Source organism: Salvelinus namaycush, chromosome 4 (genome assembly GCF_016432855.1).
Source record: "Salvelinus namaycush isolate Seneca chromosome 4, SaNama_1.0, whole genome shotgun sequence".
NCBI classification, from domain to species: domain Eukaryota; kingdom Metazoa; phylum Chordata; class Actinopteri; order Salmoniformes; family Salmonidae; genus Salvelinus; species Salvelinus namaycush.
In genome coordinates, this window is record NC_052310.1 from 81105568 (window position 1) to 81121763 (window position 16196).

Genomic DNA, 16196 nt, shown 5'->3' on the forward strand with positions numbered 1-16196 from the left:
AACATAGCTACAGTATTTCACCTTTTAATGTGTATAGTATTGCTTACTAGGTGTGTCCAATCAATTTTGTAACCACTCCCTCTTCCAATTAGGGCTAATTGGAAAAGCTGTTAAAAAGAGGACATTGTATTCCTTTTTTTTTGTACTCCCTGACGAAGGCCATGCAGCCGAAATGCGTAGGTCTTTGTTTCTATTGAACATGCCATACTAATAAAGGCATTTTAATTAATTATATGAAGAGTGCCTTGGTCCTCCTTTCTTTTTGAAGACCAATTTACCCCTTTTACCAAAGAGCACCTTCTATCTACCAAAATGTACTATTGTGTACCTTAGTAGCGCTTCCCTTCCTCCTCTTTCTACATGTGGTTTCCATATGTTTGATACTGTTCCATTTATTCTATTAAAATCAAATAAAATTGTATTTGTCACATGCGCCGAATACAACAGGTGTAGACCTTACCTTGAAATTCTTACTTACAAGCCCTTAAAACTTGTGCCGGATCGGTGGGTCCCCCGCGGGACAGTTGAGCAAAAGTAGGCTAATGTGATTAGCATGAGGTTGTAAGTAACAAGAACTTTCCCAGGACATAGACATATCTGATATTGGCTGAAAGCCTAAATTCTTGTTAATCTAACTGCACTGTCCAATTTACAGTAGCTAGTATAGTTTAAGAATACCATGCTATTGTTTGATGAGAATGCACAGTTCTGAACTTAAAAATGTATTAATAAACCAATTAGTCACATTTGGGCAGTCTTGCTACAACATTTTGAACAGAAATACAATGGTTCATTGAATCAGTCCAAAACTTTGCACACACACTGATGCCATCTAGTGTCCAAAATTGCGCTTAGATTCCTAAGTCATATATTGGCCTTTCTCTTGCGTTTCAAAGATGATGGTACAAAAAAAATTACAAGAAAGCGCTTGGTTTGTTCTTTGTATTATCTAATACCAGATCTAATGTGTTATATTCTCCTACATTAAATTAACATTTGATAAAACTTCAAAGTGTTTCCTTTCAAATGGTATCAAAAAAAGGGTCAGATCCTTATTAACCAACAATGCAGTTCAAAAAATAGAGTTAAGAAAATATTTACTAAATAAACTAAAGTAAACATTTTAATAAAAAGTAACAATAAAATAACAATACCGAGGCTATATACAGGGTACAACAGTATTACAACTACCACCTGAGACCCTGAGGAAAGTAGGAGAGGGTGGGCATTGGGCAAAGGGTGAGGGAGCAATTTAGGATCCCTGTGAGTAGGCCAGCACAAAATGACCCGAACAGTTTGTGCTTTAGTAAGGTTGGTTTCTCGTAAGTAGAGTTCCTAAAGATTTTACATGTGCTTTTGTTGACAGGAAACTTATTTTTTGGTGAAGCCGGCTATATTGTGGTAGGGTTGTTTTCCGTCGCCACCCACAAGAACAATTCACAACTCAGGGAGTCCAACCAATACAGACTGCCGATGTTGTGTCCCAAAACTGGCTAAACCGGCTGTACCGGAAATAGACGTGGCAAGCGACTAGATACTTCCTGTTCGCTGTGTTGACAAATGAAAGAGAGACAGCCAGATGGATTCATAATTTTACGATAACTCCGAAGCTAACCCGATTTAACTCAGGTTAGCTATCTCATGCCTTGGCAGGCACCGTAGAAGGTAGTTAGCGAACGAGCCTTGCAGCGGTAATGGACGGGACTAGGCTGTTGTTCGTGTTGTTTGGGGGTTTGTTGGAGATGTGTTGTGGTGTGTCGGCTAACAGAGGTGGATCTCCTTCGTTTACTGATGAAATCCCGTTCAAAATTAACTGGCCCGGGGCCGAATTCACCCTGGTGAGTGTTGTGTGGTTGTGTGATAGAGAATAAATATAGTTTTTGTCATAGTTAACGTTAAATCATGCCTGGTTATTTATGACTTAATTGAAAAGCGAACGTTAGCTAGCTAGTTTTAAATGGTGATAAAGTATGTTAAGCTTAAGCCTAGCTAGCTGGTATTCCTTGTTATGGCTGTTGTCATATGACTGCCAACGCAAAAACTGACCATGCATAGTTTCCTGTTATGACTGCTGTAAAGTAGTGCACTTACACAACATATGACCCTAAATCTGTCCTTCCATAGCCAACCTCAGGTGCCCTCTACAAAGAAGATGACTTTGTCATCATGACAACAACAGAGAAGGAGAAATACAAATGTCTCCTGCCTTCCTTGTCAAATGGAGATGGCGTGAGTTAGATTAATACTTTTCAGTTTCACTCTTTTCAACAATATTGCTTGTCTCGCTTATCCTCCTGTCTCCCTCTGTGTCTGTTTGTCTTTCTGCCTCTCTCCTCCCTCTCTTTTTCTCTCTCCTCACTCCTCTCTCTCTCAGGATGATGACAAGGTGTACGCTGGTCCCACTCCAGGTGATCTGCTGGACCCACTGTTCAAAGAGAGCAGCTGCTCCTACAGAGTGAGAACTGAACCGTTTCACTTCTACTTCTGTCTAAATATAGGCTATATTGAGTACCACTGCAACACTAATGTCATGGGTTCCCCCTAGGGATCACATGCTATAGATGTACACTGACTAAACTACTGGCACACAGCTCGGAGAGGTCTCTTCACAGTCCCCAAGTCCAGAACAGACTATGGAAGGCACACAGTACTACATAGAGCCATGACTACATGGAACTCTATTCCACATCAAGTAACTGATGCAAGCAGTAAAATTTGATTAAAAAAAACAGACCTTATGGAACAGCGGGGACTGTGAAGCAACACAAGCATTGGCACAGACACATGCATACACACATACGATAACATATACATGGATTTAGTAATGTGGTAGTGGTGGAGTATGGGCCTGAGGACACACAGTGTGTTGTGAAATCTGTGAATGTATTGTAATGTTTTTAAAATTGTATAAATCACCTTAAATTTGCTGGACCCCAGGAAGAGGCAGCAGCTAATGGGGATCCATAATAAATACAAATAAATACTACCTTTCAAAGGTTGGGGTCACTTAGAAATGTCCTTGTTTTTGAAAGAAAAGCTATTTTTTTGGTCCATCAAAATAACATCAAATTGATAAGAAATACAGTGTAGACATTGTTAATCTACCTAGCTGGAAATTGCAGATTTATTTTATGGAATATCTACATAGGCGTACAGAGGCCCATTATCAGCAACCATCACTCCTGTAGATAATCCATAAAAAATCTGCCGTTTCCAGCTACAATAGTCATTTACAACATTAACAATGTCTACACAGTATTTCTGATCAATTTGATGTTATTTTAATGGACAAAAATGGCTTTTCTTTCAAAAACAAGGACATTTCTAAGTGACCCCAAACTTTTGAACGGTAGTGTATGTCATGTACTGTGCTGTCACTTTCTATGGATAGGCTAACCACGGTCTCTTCTGGCATTTGTTGTGGTGTTAATGAATAGATCGAGTCATACTGGACGTATGAGGTGTGTCATGGGAAACATGTGAGACAATACCATGAGGAGAAGGAGACGGGACAGGTCAGTGGGAAATTATGTTACTTCAACATTGGCATCATTATAATGTCTACCATCAAGTATGTTGCAATAAATAAGAAAAAATGATTTTCGTGTTGATCTGGCAGATCAAAGTTCAGGAGTACGTCTTGGGAAGCATGACCAAGACGACAGAGTCTTCAGCCACTTCAGGAACAGAGATTGCAGAGGTAGAGAAAGTTGAGGAGATGGATCCTACGCCAGAAGCTGAGAAAGAGGTTGGTTGTTCAACATTTTGACTCATACACATAAAACATTTTAAAAAACACTTCGTAAGACTTCTTTGAACTTTGTCTTTTCTCGTTTTATTTCTCTCTCTAATCATGGGTTGCTATTTTGAAGGTTTTACTTGCTGTGATTAGTTTATCTACCTAAGTTGAATGCGCCGATTGTCTCTGATAAGCGACGGAAATATAAATGTTTCTAGGTTCCTACTAAGAACGTGGAGGGCCAGCTGACTCCATACTACCCGGTGTTGATGGCCCACGGGACGGCGTGCATCCTGAAACAGAACACGCCTCGCTCCACCAACGTGCTGTATGTCTGCCACCCCGAAGCCAAGCACGAGATCCTTTCTATCGCTGAGGTCACTACCTGCGAGTACGAAGTAGTGGTGCTGACCCCTCTGATCTGTGCACACCCCAAATACAGGTGGGTAGAGAGAGAATGAGGTACACACCCAAAATACAGCAGCATACCACCCTTCACCCCACTGCTGGCTTGCCACTGAAGCTAAGCAGGGTCAGTCCCTGGATGGGAGACCAGATGCTGCTAGAAGTGGTGTTGGAGGGCCAATAGGAGGCACTCTTTCCTCTTGTCTAAAAAAATATCACAATGCCCCAGGGCAGTGATTGGGGACATTGCCTTGTGTAGGGTGCCATCTTTTGGATGGGATGTTAAACGTGTGTCCTGACTCTCTGTGGTCACTAAAGATCCAGTGGCACTTATCGTAAGAGTAGGGGTGTTAACCCCGGTGTCCTGGCTACATTCCCAGTCTGGCCCTCATACCATCATGGCCACCTAATCATCCCCAGTTTACAATTGGCTCATTCATCCCCCCTCTCCCACATAACTATTCCCCAGGTTGTTGCTGTCAATTAGAATGTGTTCTCAGTCAACTTACCTGGTAAAGTAAGGGTTAAATAAAAATACAAGTACCAGCAGGTCTACTGTAAACTGCATCCCAAACCCAACCAGTTCCCCTCATGATGTATTTCTCAACTACCATAGCTGATTTAACTAATGCAACTATAAGTAAAGGGGTCTACCTTGTTTGAAATGATATGGAAGCTTATATCTTTATCCCGTGGTCTGTTAGGTTCAAGTCGTCCCCAGTGAATGCCATCTTCTGCCAGGCCATGTCTGGTTCTCCCCTGCGGCCTCACAGTCTCTCTCAGATGGACCGGGAGCAGGAGGAGCTGCTGAAACCTCCCTTCACTGCTGCTGCCCCGGAAAGAGAAGTGAGGGAGGAGGAGAGAGAGAGAGGGAGGGAGGGGGGGAAGGAGAGAGACTAGGGGAGGGAGGAGAGACTGAGGGAGGAGAGTGAGAAAGAAGGGAAAGTTGAAGATAAGAGGTGATGATAGTGGGGCACAGTGTGGAAAAATTACCCAATTGTCATAAGTGAGTATAAGTAAAGATACCTTAATAGAAATGACTCAAATAAAAATAAAAGTCACCCAGTAAAATACTACTTGAGTAAAAGTCTAAAAGTATTTGGTTTGAAATATACTTAAGTATCAAAACTAAAAAGTATAAATCGTTTCAAATTCCTTATATTAATCAAATCAGATGGCACAATTTTTCATGTTTTAAAACATTTACAGATAGCCAGGGGCACACTCCAACACTCAGACATCATTCAGAAACAAAGCATTTGTGTTTAGTGAGTTGTCAGATCATAGGCAGTACGGATGACCAGGGATGTTGTCTTGATAAGTGCGTGAATTGGACCTTTTCTGTCCTGTTAAGCATTCAAAATGTAACGAGTACTTTTAGGTGTCAGGGAAAATGTATGGAGTAAAGTACATCATTTTCTTTAGGAATGTAGTGAAGTAAAAGTAGTCAAAAATATACAGATACCCCAAAAAACTACTTAAGTAGTACATTAAAGTATTTTTACTTAAATACTTTACACCACTGATGGGGCAATACAGGGTCATGATCAGGAGAACGAAAATGTGTATTCCTGTTGGACAAGTTCGGGTAGGTAGCTATTCCCACTATTTGAAAACTATTTTGTCTGTACTGAACACAACCCAGGTTTAGAAGCTGTCTGTTTAATGTCTTCTAACTAAACACCTCCCCCCTCTCTTGTCCTCCAGGAGGAGAGTACGTCCCCCATGAGAGAGGAGGCCTTCTCCTCTACCCATAAGCCCCTCGTGGTGGGCGGGCAGACCCAGGTTACCGTGGGAACCACCCACATCTCCCGTCTGACGGACGAGCAGCTGATCAAAGAGTTCCTGAGTGGCTCCTACTGTCTCCATGGGGTTAGTATGAGGCCTGCTGATAGGCTGGCTGTTGAAAGAGACACCTGCTCATTGTCTACAGCCACATATTGGCTACTGCTCATTGGCTGCTGTTGTTAATTCAATGTAATATGCAGTGCCTTCAAAGTATTCAGACCCCTTGACTTTTTCCACATTTTGTTACGTTACAACCTTATTCAAAAATTGATTAAATAAATAAAACCCCTCAGCAATCTACACACAATACCCCATAATGACAAAGCGAAAACTGTTTCTTAGAAATTTTAGCAAATTTATAAAACATAAAACACGTACCTTATTTACATAAGTATTCAGCCCTTTGCTATAAGACTCGAAATTGAGCTCAGCTGCATCCTTTTTCTATTGATCATCCTTGAGATGTTCCTACATCTTGATTGGAGCCCACATGTGGTAAATTCAACTCCCACAACTCTTCATACTGTAGCCTCTGTCTGATGTCTGGAATGTGTGTTGCAGGGAGTAGGATGGTGGAAGTATGAGTTCTGCTATGGGAAGCATGTACATCAGTACCATGAGGTAAGGGTTATTTACTTAGTAGCTCAGTAATGTTGAAATGCTTAAGCACAATATTTCCTGTAGACTGAAAGATGTTACAGTATTGGCTGGCTGGGTGCCTCATGTATTTTTTACTATGTTAAAGTATCTAATATAGGATGATGAATTGATTCCCTCCCAGGATAAGGAGCAGGGGAAGAACATTGTGGTAGTGGGCAGTTGGAACGCTGAGGAACATCTGCAGTGGGCTCAGAAGAACGTGGCCCGATCCTACCAGTTCAAAGACGACGGGGTCCAGAAAGTCAAGTACGTCCGTCAGCTATACAATACGTTTATTTTTTATTTTAAGATTTCATTGATCAGCACAATGTTAATGAATATTGGGGTATTAGGGGCTGGTGTCCTGGACAAAGATAAACTCAATGGAGAATATCAATTGAAAGGGCGTTTTAGTCCAGGAATAGGATTTATCAGTGTCCAGGAAATCTGATTTTCTAATGACAACACATTGATTGATAGTGAGGATAAGGACTTCATGGTTGTTGTACTTCCTCCCCAGACTGGTGTCCCTCTTCTACGGCCATGGGGACGTGTGTGACCTGACGGGGAAACCCAGACAGGTCATCGTCAAGCTCAAGTAGGGTCTCTTAATATTCTTATATACAGTTGAAGTCGGAAGTGTACATACACTTAGGTTGGAGTCATTAAAACTAGTTTTTCAACCACTCCACAAATTTCTTGTTAACAAACTATAGTTTTGGCAAGTCGGTAGGACATCTACTTTGTGCATGACACAAGTAATTTCTCCAACAATTGTTTACAGACAGATTATTTCACTTATTATTCACTGTATCACAATTCCAGTGGGTCAGAAGTTTACATACACAAAGTTGACTGTGCCTTTAAACAGCTTGGAAAATTCCAGAAAAGGATGTCATGGCTTCAGAACCTTCTGATAGGCTGATTGACATAATTTGAGTCAATTAGAGGTGTACCTGTGGATGTATTTCAAGGCCTGGCTTCAAACTCAGTGCCTCTTTGCTTGACATCATGAGAAAATTAAAAGAAATCAACCAAGACCTCAGAAAAATTGTAGACCTCCACAAGTCTGGTTCATCCTTGGGAGCAATTTCCAAACGCCTGAAGGTGCCACGTTCATCTGTACAAACAATAGTTTGCAAGTATACACACCATGGAACCACACAGCCGTCATACCACTCAGGAAGGAGACACATTCTGTCTCCTAGAGATGAACGTACTTTTGTGAGGAAAATGCAAATCAATCCCAGAACAACAGCAAAGGACCTTGTGAAGATTCTGGAGGAAACAGGTACAAAGTATCTATATCCACATATCCTGAAAGGCCGCTCAGCAAGGAAGAAGGCACTGCTCCAAAACCGCCATTAAAAAAGCCAGACTACGGTTTGCAACCGCACATGGGGACAAATATTGTACTTTTTGGAGAAATGTCCGCTGGTCTGATGAAACAAAAATAGAACTGTTTGGCCATAATGACCATCGTTATGTCTGGAGGAAAAGGGGGGATGCTTGCAAGCCGAAGAACACCATCCCAACCGTGAAGTATGGGGGTGGCAGCATCGTTTTGTGGGGGTGCTTTGCTGAAGGAGGGACTGGTGCACTTTACAAAATAGATGGCATCATGAGGGAGGAAAATTATGTGGATATATTGAAGCAACAACATTCCTGACATCAGTCAGGAAGTTAAAGGGTCTTCCAAATGGACAATGACCCCAAGCATACTTCCAAAGTTGTGGCAAAATGGCAACAAAGTCAAGGTATTGGAGTGGCCATCACAAAGCCCTGACCTCAATCCTATAGAAGATTTGTGGGCAGATCTATAAAAGTGTGTTCGAGCAAGGAGGCCTACAAACCTGACTCAGTTACACCAGCTCTGTCAGGAGGAATGGGCCAAAATTCACCCAACCTATTGTGGGAAGTTTGCGGAAGGCTACCCGAAACGGTGATGTCTGGTGAGGACCTGCCTTACAAAAGGCCTATAAGCCTATTGCCGACAGTCTGAGCACTGATGGAGGGATTGTGCGTTCCTGCTGCAACTCGGGCAGTTGTTGTTGCCATCCTGTACCTGTCCCGCTAGTGTGATGTTCGGATGTACCGATCCTGTGCAGGTGTTGTTACATGTGGTCTGCCACTGCGAGGACGATCAGTTGTCCGTCCTGTCTCCCTGTAGCGCTGTCTTAGGCGTCTCACAGTACGGACATTGCAATTTATTAGAGTCCGTAGAAAGGCCTCTTTAGTGTCCTGTTTTCATAACTGTGACCTTAATTGCCTACCGTCTGTAAGCTGTTAGTGTCTTAACGACCGTTCCCCAGGTGCATGTTCATTAATTGTTCATGGTTCATTGAACAAGCATGGCAAACAGTGTTTAAACCCTTTACAATGAAGATCTGTGAAGTTATTTGGAAAGGGACGTTTCTTTTTTTGCTGAGTTGACATGATTCCATGTCTTCACTATTATTCTAAAATGTAGAAAAAATTAAAACCCTTGAATTAGTAGGTGTGTCCAAACTTTTGACTGGTACTGTATATTGTGAGTCATCATCGGTGTGGTCTAGTAGGGTCTCTTAATATAATATACAGTACCAGTTTGGACACGCCTACTCATTCAAGGGTTTTTCTTTATTTTTTTACTATTTTGTACATTGTAGAATAATAGTGAAGACATCAACTATGAAATAACACATATGGAATCATGTAGTAACCAAAAAAGTGTTAAACAAATCCAAATTATTTTGAGATTCTTCAAAGTAGCCACCCTCTGCCTAGATGACAGCTTTGCATTCTCGTTCAGAACGTTTCATGTCACTGAATACACAGCCGGTCTCTGATTGAAGCCCGTCCTGTCTCTCAGGTGTAAGGAGTCTGAGTCTCCCCATGCCGTCACTGTGTACATGCTGGAGCCTCAGACCTGCCAGTATGTCCTTGGGGTAAGAATGCACACACACATTACTGTCGCACCATGTTATGGTTAAACACTTGAACCCATTCTTGCTGTTTTTGTGTTTTTACCGCAAGCGGTTGGGCGAGTCAGGTTTCCAGTGTATTCACTACACATGGCAAATAAACATGATCAGGTTATTTTTTCTCCATCAGGTTGAGTCTCCAGTTATATGCCAGATCCTGGACACAGCTGATGAGAAAGGCCTTCTATCCATCTCCAGCTAACAGCACGGACAGAGGAGGCGAAAAGGAGGGATGAGCAGAAGTAAAAAATAAAGACGTTTTACTACATTTAAATTGATAAATTGATGTGCACATCTAGTAAAACGTGTTCTTTGTTCTAGAAAATAAAGGACAGGGATTTAGGCAAAGATGTCCTGAAATGGAAGACTGTATGAACCAAGGCCCATGGCACTACTCAGGAGGTCCATACTGACATGGACTTGGAGAGGAGCGTGTTGATCCTGGAACAGCCCTTGGAACCCAGGACCACAGCCCCCCTCTTCCACCCTGGTTTAAACCTCCTATGTACTGAATCAACTCCATGTTGCATCAAAAACCTTATGATAAACCGGACATTTGATCTGAGTTGGAAATGGGACCCTGTTCACTCCACAAGGCTCTATGGACTGGACTTCAGATCTTCCTCTTAGGGCAGGTTAGTTCTAGTGTTCTCTGGCCAAGATGCCAGGACAGAACAACCAATCATTCAAACATCATCATCAGGAGAACCAGCTTCCATGTTGTAGTTGGTTTTATCAGCTATAAAAAATAGAGTTGAACACTATATATAAACTCCCAGTAAATTATTGGGTATCACCAACATTTCGGCATCACTGTGTTCTCTTCAGGGTAATGTCATGAATGCTAAAACCAGGTTATATAGACAACAGTGCAATTAGCGCAACCAATGACATTAGTGAGGGGTGTGTCATAATTCATTCAGTAATTGAGTGAAACTGTTAAAGAACATTGACTATCCAGTAGCAGCTCACTTTGTTGAAGCTAATCAACCATTCTCCTCTCTCAAATGCACAGACATTGAGCATGTTGCTCTACCAAGGAGAGGGGGTAACATTGAGATTCTACTACTACAAAGGGAGTCTTACTGGATATCCTCTCTAAAAACATTGACCCCTAGGGGTCTGAATATTGACTTTGATCTCAGGCCCATTTTATGAACAATTCTCTCTATTATGAACAAGTCTTATAAATGGATATATTCTTTCTACAGTTTATCAGCGTACACCCAATATGTTCCCCCTGTTGATGATGCTTATTATGGTTGAACCAAAAGATCACATGTTGTTTATGAAATAGGAAACAAATATATATATATGTGAAATTGAATTGAACAATGTATGTTGGTGCTAATATATACAATATTTATGTTTCCATATGATAATAGCCTAATATATTCAATATGCTATCATTTTTATTTTTTAATAGTTTCACTCAATTAATTCTAATTAACTTAATTATGGCACACCCTTCACTATTGTCATTTGTTGCACTAATTCCACTGTTTGTCTACATTCATGACATTACCCTGAAGAAGGCACAGTGATGCTGAAACGTTGGTGATTTACCCAATAAATGACAGGGAGTTTATATAGTGTGCGACTCTTTATTTTTAGAGCTGATAGTTTATTCGCCGGTAGTCAGCACCTCTACATAAAATAATTTTCTCTGCTCATGTTTTTTATACGTAGTTGGTTTTATCGTCAGCATTTTAAATGTATTTATTTGGGTTTCATTTCAGTTTGATTACATGCTTGTCCTTGACAATTATACGCATTTATTTGTTTGTAGATACAATATCTTCCAACAAAGTCCGTTTGAATTTTAAAATATGTGGACAAACAATATCTGTGCATAGTAAGACTGGGGCTTTGGTGTCAGGGTTGGGGTCAAATCAATTTGTCAATTCAGGAAGTAAACAAATTCCAATTTCCTCATTCGAAAGCACTAAAGGAAAATGAGGATTTGAATTTCAGTTTACTTCTGAAATTGACTGGGTTGAAAAGGAATTGACCCCAACCCTGGTTGTTGTTACGTTACAGGGTGATTGAGAGTATCTTATAAACTGATGTGCTGTGAATTCAATCCCCGGATGTTTTGACGAGCGCTGATGATTAACATTGGTTATGCACTGAATCAGATGTCATTTCTGTGGATTTCTAAATCTGGTGTGTTCTGTGGTTTAAATGAGGGATACACTGAAAAAAAACAAAAAACTATCTGAACAAAATTAGGTTAAAATGAATTCTAGTCATACCCCATTGTCTTGGATAGCTAGCCACAATGTGATAACCTGAATGGCTCTCAACCATTATACATTTAGTAAAAGGCCAACTGATGCTCTTCTCTTAAAAAAAAAAAAAAAAAAGTGACTTCTGTCCGATCACAATAGATCAGGGTTCTCAAACTTCTCAGTAACCCCATACATTCCATGTATTTGAACTATTCCACAGCTAGCTCACCTGATTGAACTTGTCGACTAGGTGAGTTAGTTCAACAACATGGTGAAACGTCTGGGGGTTGAGAACCACTGTACTGGACATCACTGTGTGACATGACAAAAGCTTGGACAGTGAGTTGCAGGTTGATTAGTTGACCATAAGAGGTGTTTACCTTTCTGGATCTTCAATTTAGATATTTTCTTTGCCAGGAGCGCACTGGACACATTGCACTTGCAAAACATTTACTGATATCATAGAACATGTATGAGACTCACAAATACAGTATTATTATGACGAGAAAGACCATCTAAATTGTACAATATGAAAAATGTCATGTCAGTGTAAAAATTGATTCCACTTATTTCAGTAACATCAATAACAATATGGGATCAGTACTGTTTCTCTCACTCTGGACTAAGAGATCTTCCATTTTATATTCTCAAGTCAATGGGGGTTATTCTTTACCTCTAACAGTTCACTACCACATGATATTCAGACAATTAGTACCGTTTACTCTCTGGTGTCTTGTGGTAATAGTCATATAATATTATAGTAACTGTTAGCATCCCTGAACTATATGCCCAATCCCTCTCCAGTTTCAGCATGGTGGCTAGGTTACACTCAAAGTACAGTATCTGATCAATAAACAAATCAATTCATGTATAAATCATTGTGGTAAGTTAAACTGAAGGTATGGAGATCTGATGCACCGAGGTGCTCTCAAAGTCCGGCAGAACCACAAGACTATGTTAGCCCACTGAACTAAAGCCTATTGGCATTAGATTGGCGAGCCAACACAAGTCTTCAGGTCTAAGCCAAGGTTATTCATGAGTTTAGACTGAAGGGATCCAATCAATCAATCATGGTGGTTAGTCAGACTGAAGGTATGGGTATCTTATGGGCTGAGGTACTCTCAACGTCCTGCAGCACCTCCTGGTGGATGTGATAGTGCATGGCAACGTAGGACTTGTTGAACCCAAAGGCCTGGGAGGAGGAGGAGTTGGCAGCAGGCTGCAGACTGTTGGTAGGGGAGCCAGGTCCTGCAGAGGGGCTGCTGTTGTAGATACTGTAGTAGGGCTCGATACGGGTGTTGATGGGGGTGGAGGTACTAGGGGGCCGGGGCTTACGCCCACCATGCCCGCCCGTAGCTCTCGGACTGGGGGCACAGTCCCGGGAGTGACTGGGTCCACAGGCTTGATCCACCAGTCTCCTTTGTGGCTTGGGTGAGAGGACATAGGCAGAGTTGGTCTCGTGGTGCGAGGACTTGTTACGGTTGACCTCGAGACTGCCTTTCCCCATGGCATGGAGCCGTGTCTTGTGCTTGCAGCAGAGGAACACAAGCGCCACCCATTGGAGGCAGCAGAGGACGCGCCGGCGGAGCCCGGCGCTGTTGCGAGAGTACACGAATGGGTTGATGCACGACTTGAGGAAGATGAGCGCGAAACCGCACAGTTCGAACTGGTAGTGAGCGAAGCTGCTCTCTGGAGAGAGGACGTCCTGGGCTAAGGAGACGCCCATGGGGAGACAACAGAGAAGGACGGAGAATACAATCACCACACAGGTTACTACAGCCTTGGAGTCTTTAACTGTGGCCAGGTTGACGGTAGAGGCAAGCTGGCAGCAGGTAGCTCCCTGGGCAGCCCCGGGTACTAGACCCTGGCTGGTGGGTCTGTTAGTGTAGGAGTGAGTCTGAATGTGTTGGAGCTTGTTGTAGGTCTGGTTGCGGTAGAGTGAAGGAACCTGGACGGCACACTGCATGCTCTCTAAGCCGGCTGCCATGAGCGGGGGAGGGGGTTGTGGTAGCGGCGGGCGTGTGGCGTCTACAGTGATGACGCGGCACTTCCTCACCTGGGGACAGGATGGGAACAACCACTTAGCATAGAGAGACATAACATTATTTTGCTTTATACATGCTTATAGCAAGTTATAAGAAATTAAGTGTGACTAAAATTTCTTAAAAACGTGTCAAATAATCCCGCAAGGGGTGGGTCGCTAAGGTGATTTACCTGACACGAAAATCAAATGTCATTCATCCATCTATCGATCCAATCCATCCCTCCCTCTCACCTGTGCGTTCTTCCTCAGCGTCTGAGCGATCATCAGGTAGCAGACAGACACCACCGCCACGCAGAAGGCAAAGTCTGCCAGGTAGACATATAGAACCACCCTTGCAGGCCCACCCGTTAGGCCGAAGTGAGGCAGGCAGGGTCCCTCCTTCATGGGGTAGGCTCGCAGGGTGAGCAGGGCAGCCATAGTAAAGCTAGAGGTCCAGAGGAGGGCGGTGAGAGCCAGAGTACAGGGGAGCGAGGCCATGCGGTTGGGCTGCTGGCCCAGGACCATACGGAGCCGATGGAGGGCAATCACAGCTACCGTCTCCAGAGACATGATGATGAAGGCAGAGCTGGTCAGGTGGAAGGTGAAGCAAAAAGTCTTTGATACGCCACCCCCTCCTCCTGGAACAAAAAAAAAAGTTTGCTCTTTAGACTTTTGCAAACCTTCAAGAATCAGACCAGGGTTCAAAAACTTGGAAAAATACTTTCAAATAGTTGGATCATTTGGTTGAGTCTGCCTGGAGTGCTAGAAGGGAACAGTTTGCAGTTTTGGGACTTTTCTATTGGTTTATTAAGCCAAGCGAACTCAAATAGGCACACAACAGAACAATAATAATAATTAGGTGGGTGATTATATTCATCCTATTTCACACAAGTGTGTATTATACGCATGTGAATTAGAAAATTGTTTTTTTTGGCATATACCAACTCCCCGAGATAGCCTCGGAGAGTGAGGTCACGGCCAGGGTCAGCCATTATCAGCAACAATCCTGAAGCAATAAGGGCTAAGTGCCTTGCTCAAGGGTACATCAACAGATTTTTCACCTTGTCGGCTCTAGGATTCGAACATGCTCTAACGCTCTAACCACTAGGCTACCTGCCACCCAAAACAAAAATCTATTAATCGGGGACAGACAGGGCCCAGTGTCTTAGCTGAAGCAAGAGACAAGATCTAAGCAAAGAACAGAAAGAAGTAAATATCATAGAGATCCTATGAAATGACTATAGAGGCTATGTTATGAATCCTCAAAGTTCCAGAATGGTATTCTATGGTAAATACAGTCTACTGACCTGAGTCCAGGAAAAGCACCAATGCGAACATCGGCGCAGTCACGCAACATATAATCATATCACAGAATGATAAGTTCAGGATCATGAAGTCGAAGTTGGTGCGGAACTTGCGGAAGGCCGGGTGGAAGAAGGAGAGGAACACCACCAGGTTGCCGTAAGAACCCAAAAAGAATATGAGGATGAGGAGGAGGGTGCAGGAAGTGAGGGTAGCCGTGTGGATCAGGGCCCAGCCAGGGGAGGAAGAGGAGGAGGACCTAGAGGGATGAGGAGAAGATGGCTGATACATATTCCTTACATTCCACAGAAATTTGTATTTTTCTTTTCAACCCACGCACCTCGGGCCCAGGCTGCTGTTGTAGGTGTGGTGGTGGCAGACTGACGGCAGACTGGTCACATTCATCATACACATAGGGCTGGTTTCCCGGACACAGATTAAGCCGAGTCCTGGACTAAAAAGTTGTTTTAATGGAGTTTCTCCATTGGGTTAGTAAAGACTGGAGAACAGCCTCACAGGTGTTCACATCATTTCACTGAACAGGATGGCGAAGGTATCTGCTGTCTCCTCCATTGACATGGTCCCCTTGGTCATGGGAAAGACCCCATATTTCTACATAGAAACAGAGGAATCTGAGTTTAGTACAACACCATATTATTACAATGAAAGACATCTATGAGGACCATTGTGAATGATAATAATTCTGCTCTTTCAATGGGAAAAGCCCTTCCCTTCCTGCCAGACAAACACTGAAAACTAAATAGGCCTAGGCTGAAACAAGAGCAAACAAATAAAATGTGTAGCCTACACAGTAATCTAATCCTTCTATCATTATTGTCGAGGGTGTTTAATATATGTTTATTATGTTTACACAATAGATTTGGATAGAATGATAGAATGTGGCTGAGCTTATGACGACAATAGTCCTACACAAAAGCTGCAGCTCCTATCGATAATGAAAATGTACATGGAATTCTAAAATGATCACATTTACTTAGTCAAACATACAGGCTTACCGCATCTGCATTTATCTGTATGTGCGTGTGAATGCTCTGATGCAAAACCATTTCAATATGATAGTCGAGTCATCATGGTCATTTGATTAT

At 42.4% G+C, this 16196-nt stretch overlaps 2 protein-coding genes across 3 annotated transcripts; one reads left to right on the plus strand and one right to left on the minus strand.

Moving 5' to 3' along the window:
• Positions 1–1524: 1524 nt before the first annotated feature.
• LOC120046848 (endoplasmic reticulum lectin 1-like) lies at positions 1525–11122 on the plus strand. 2 transcript variants are annotated; one of them, XM_038992403.1, is made up of 14 exons: positions 1525–1838; positions 2125–2229; positions 2375–2455; positions 3438–3515; positions 3620–3748; positions 3958–4181; positions 4849–4990; positions 5852–6016; positions 6494–6553; positions 6714–6838; positions 7092–7169; positions 9423–9498; positions 9665–9776; positions 9856–11122. In XM_038992403.1, exons 1-13 carry the CDS (start codon positions 1695–1697, stop codon positions 9734–9736), a joined length of 1479 nt encoding a protein of 492 aa, XP_038848331.1. In that variant the 5' UTR covers positions 1525–1694; the 3' UTR covers positions 9737–9776; positions 9856–11122. The 2 variants fall into 2 exon arrangements, with proteins under 2 accessions (XP_038848331.1, XP_038848332.1); XM_038992404.1 differs by lacking the exons at positions 2125–2229; positions 9856–11122.
• A 62-nt stretch (positions 11123–11184) lies between these two features.
• Positions 11185–15381, minus strand: gpr75 (G protein-coupled receptor 75). Its single transcript, XM_038992405.1, has 3 exons — positions 15096–15381; positions 14041–14420; positions 11185–13821 (listed from the first exon to the last, which is right to left on the minus strand). The coding sequence occupies exons 1-3, from the start codon at positions 15379–15381 to the stop codon at positions 12847–12849; spliced, it is 1641 nt and encodes a 546-aa protein (XP_038848333.1). The 3' UTR covers positions 11185–12846.
• Between the last annotated feature and the right edge of the window lie 815 nt (positions 15382–16196).

What these genes read in the sequence shown, in the direction of transcription:
- LOC120046848 (XM_038992403.1), top strand. Translation starts at nt 1,695, where the DNA reads ATGGACGGGACTAGGCTGTTGTTCGTGTTGTTTGGGGGTTTGTTGGAG. An exon ending in CCTTGTCAAATGGAGATGGC is followed by an intron (nt 2,230 to 2,374) that starts GTGAGTTAGATT and finishes TCTCTCTCTCAG; the next exon opens with GATGATGACAAGGTGTACGC. An exon ending in CAGGTCATCGTCAAGCTCAA is followed by an intron (nt 7,170 to 9,422) that starts GTAGGGTCTCTT and finishes CCTGTCTCTCAG; the next exon opens with GTGTAAGGAGTCTGAGTCTC.
- gpr75 (XM_038992405.1), bottom strand. Translation starts at nt 15,381, where the DNA reads ATGTATCAGCCATCTTCTCCTCATCCCTCTAGGTCCTCCTCCTCTTCC. An exon ending in GGTGCTTTTCCTGGACTCAG is followed by an intron (nt 14,421 to 15,095) that starts GTCAGTAGACTG and finishes TTCCAGGAGGAG; the next exon opens with GGGGTGGCGTATCAAAGACT. An exon ending in CGCTGAGGAAGAACGCACAG is followed by an intron (nt 13,822 to 14,040) that starts GTGAGAGGGAGG and finishes TCCTGTCCCCAG; the next exon opens with GTGAGGAAGTGCCGCGTCAT.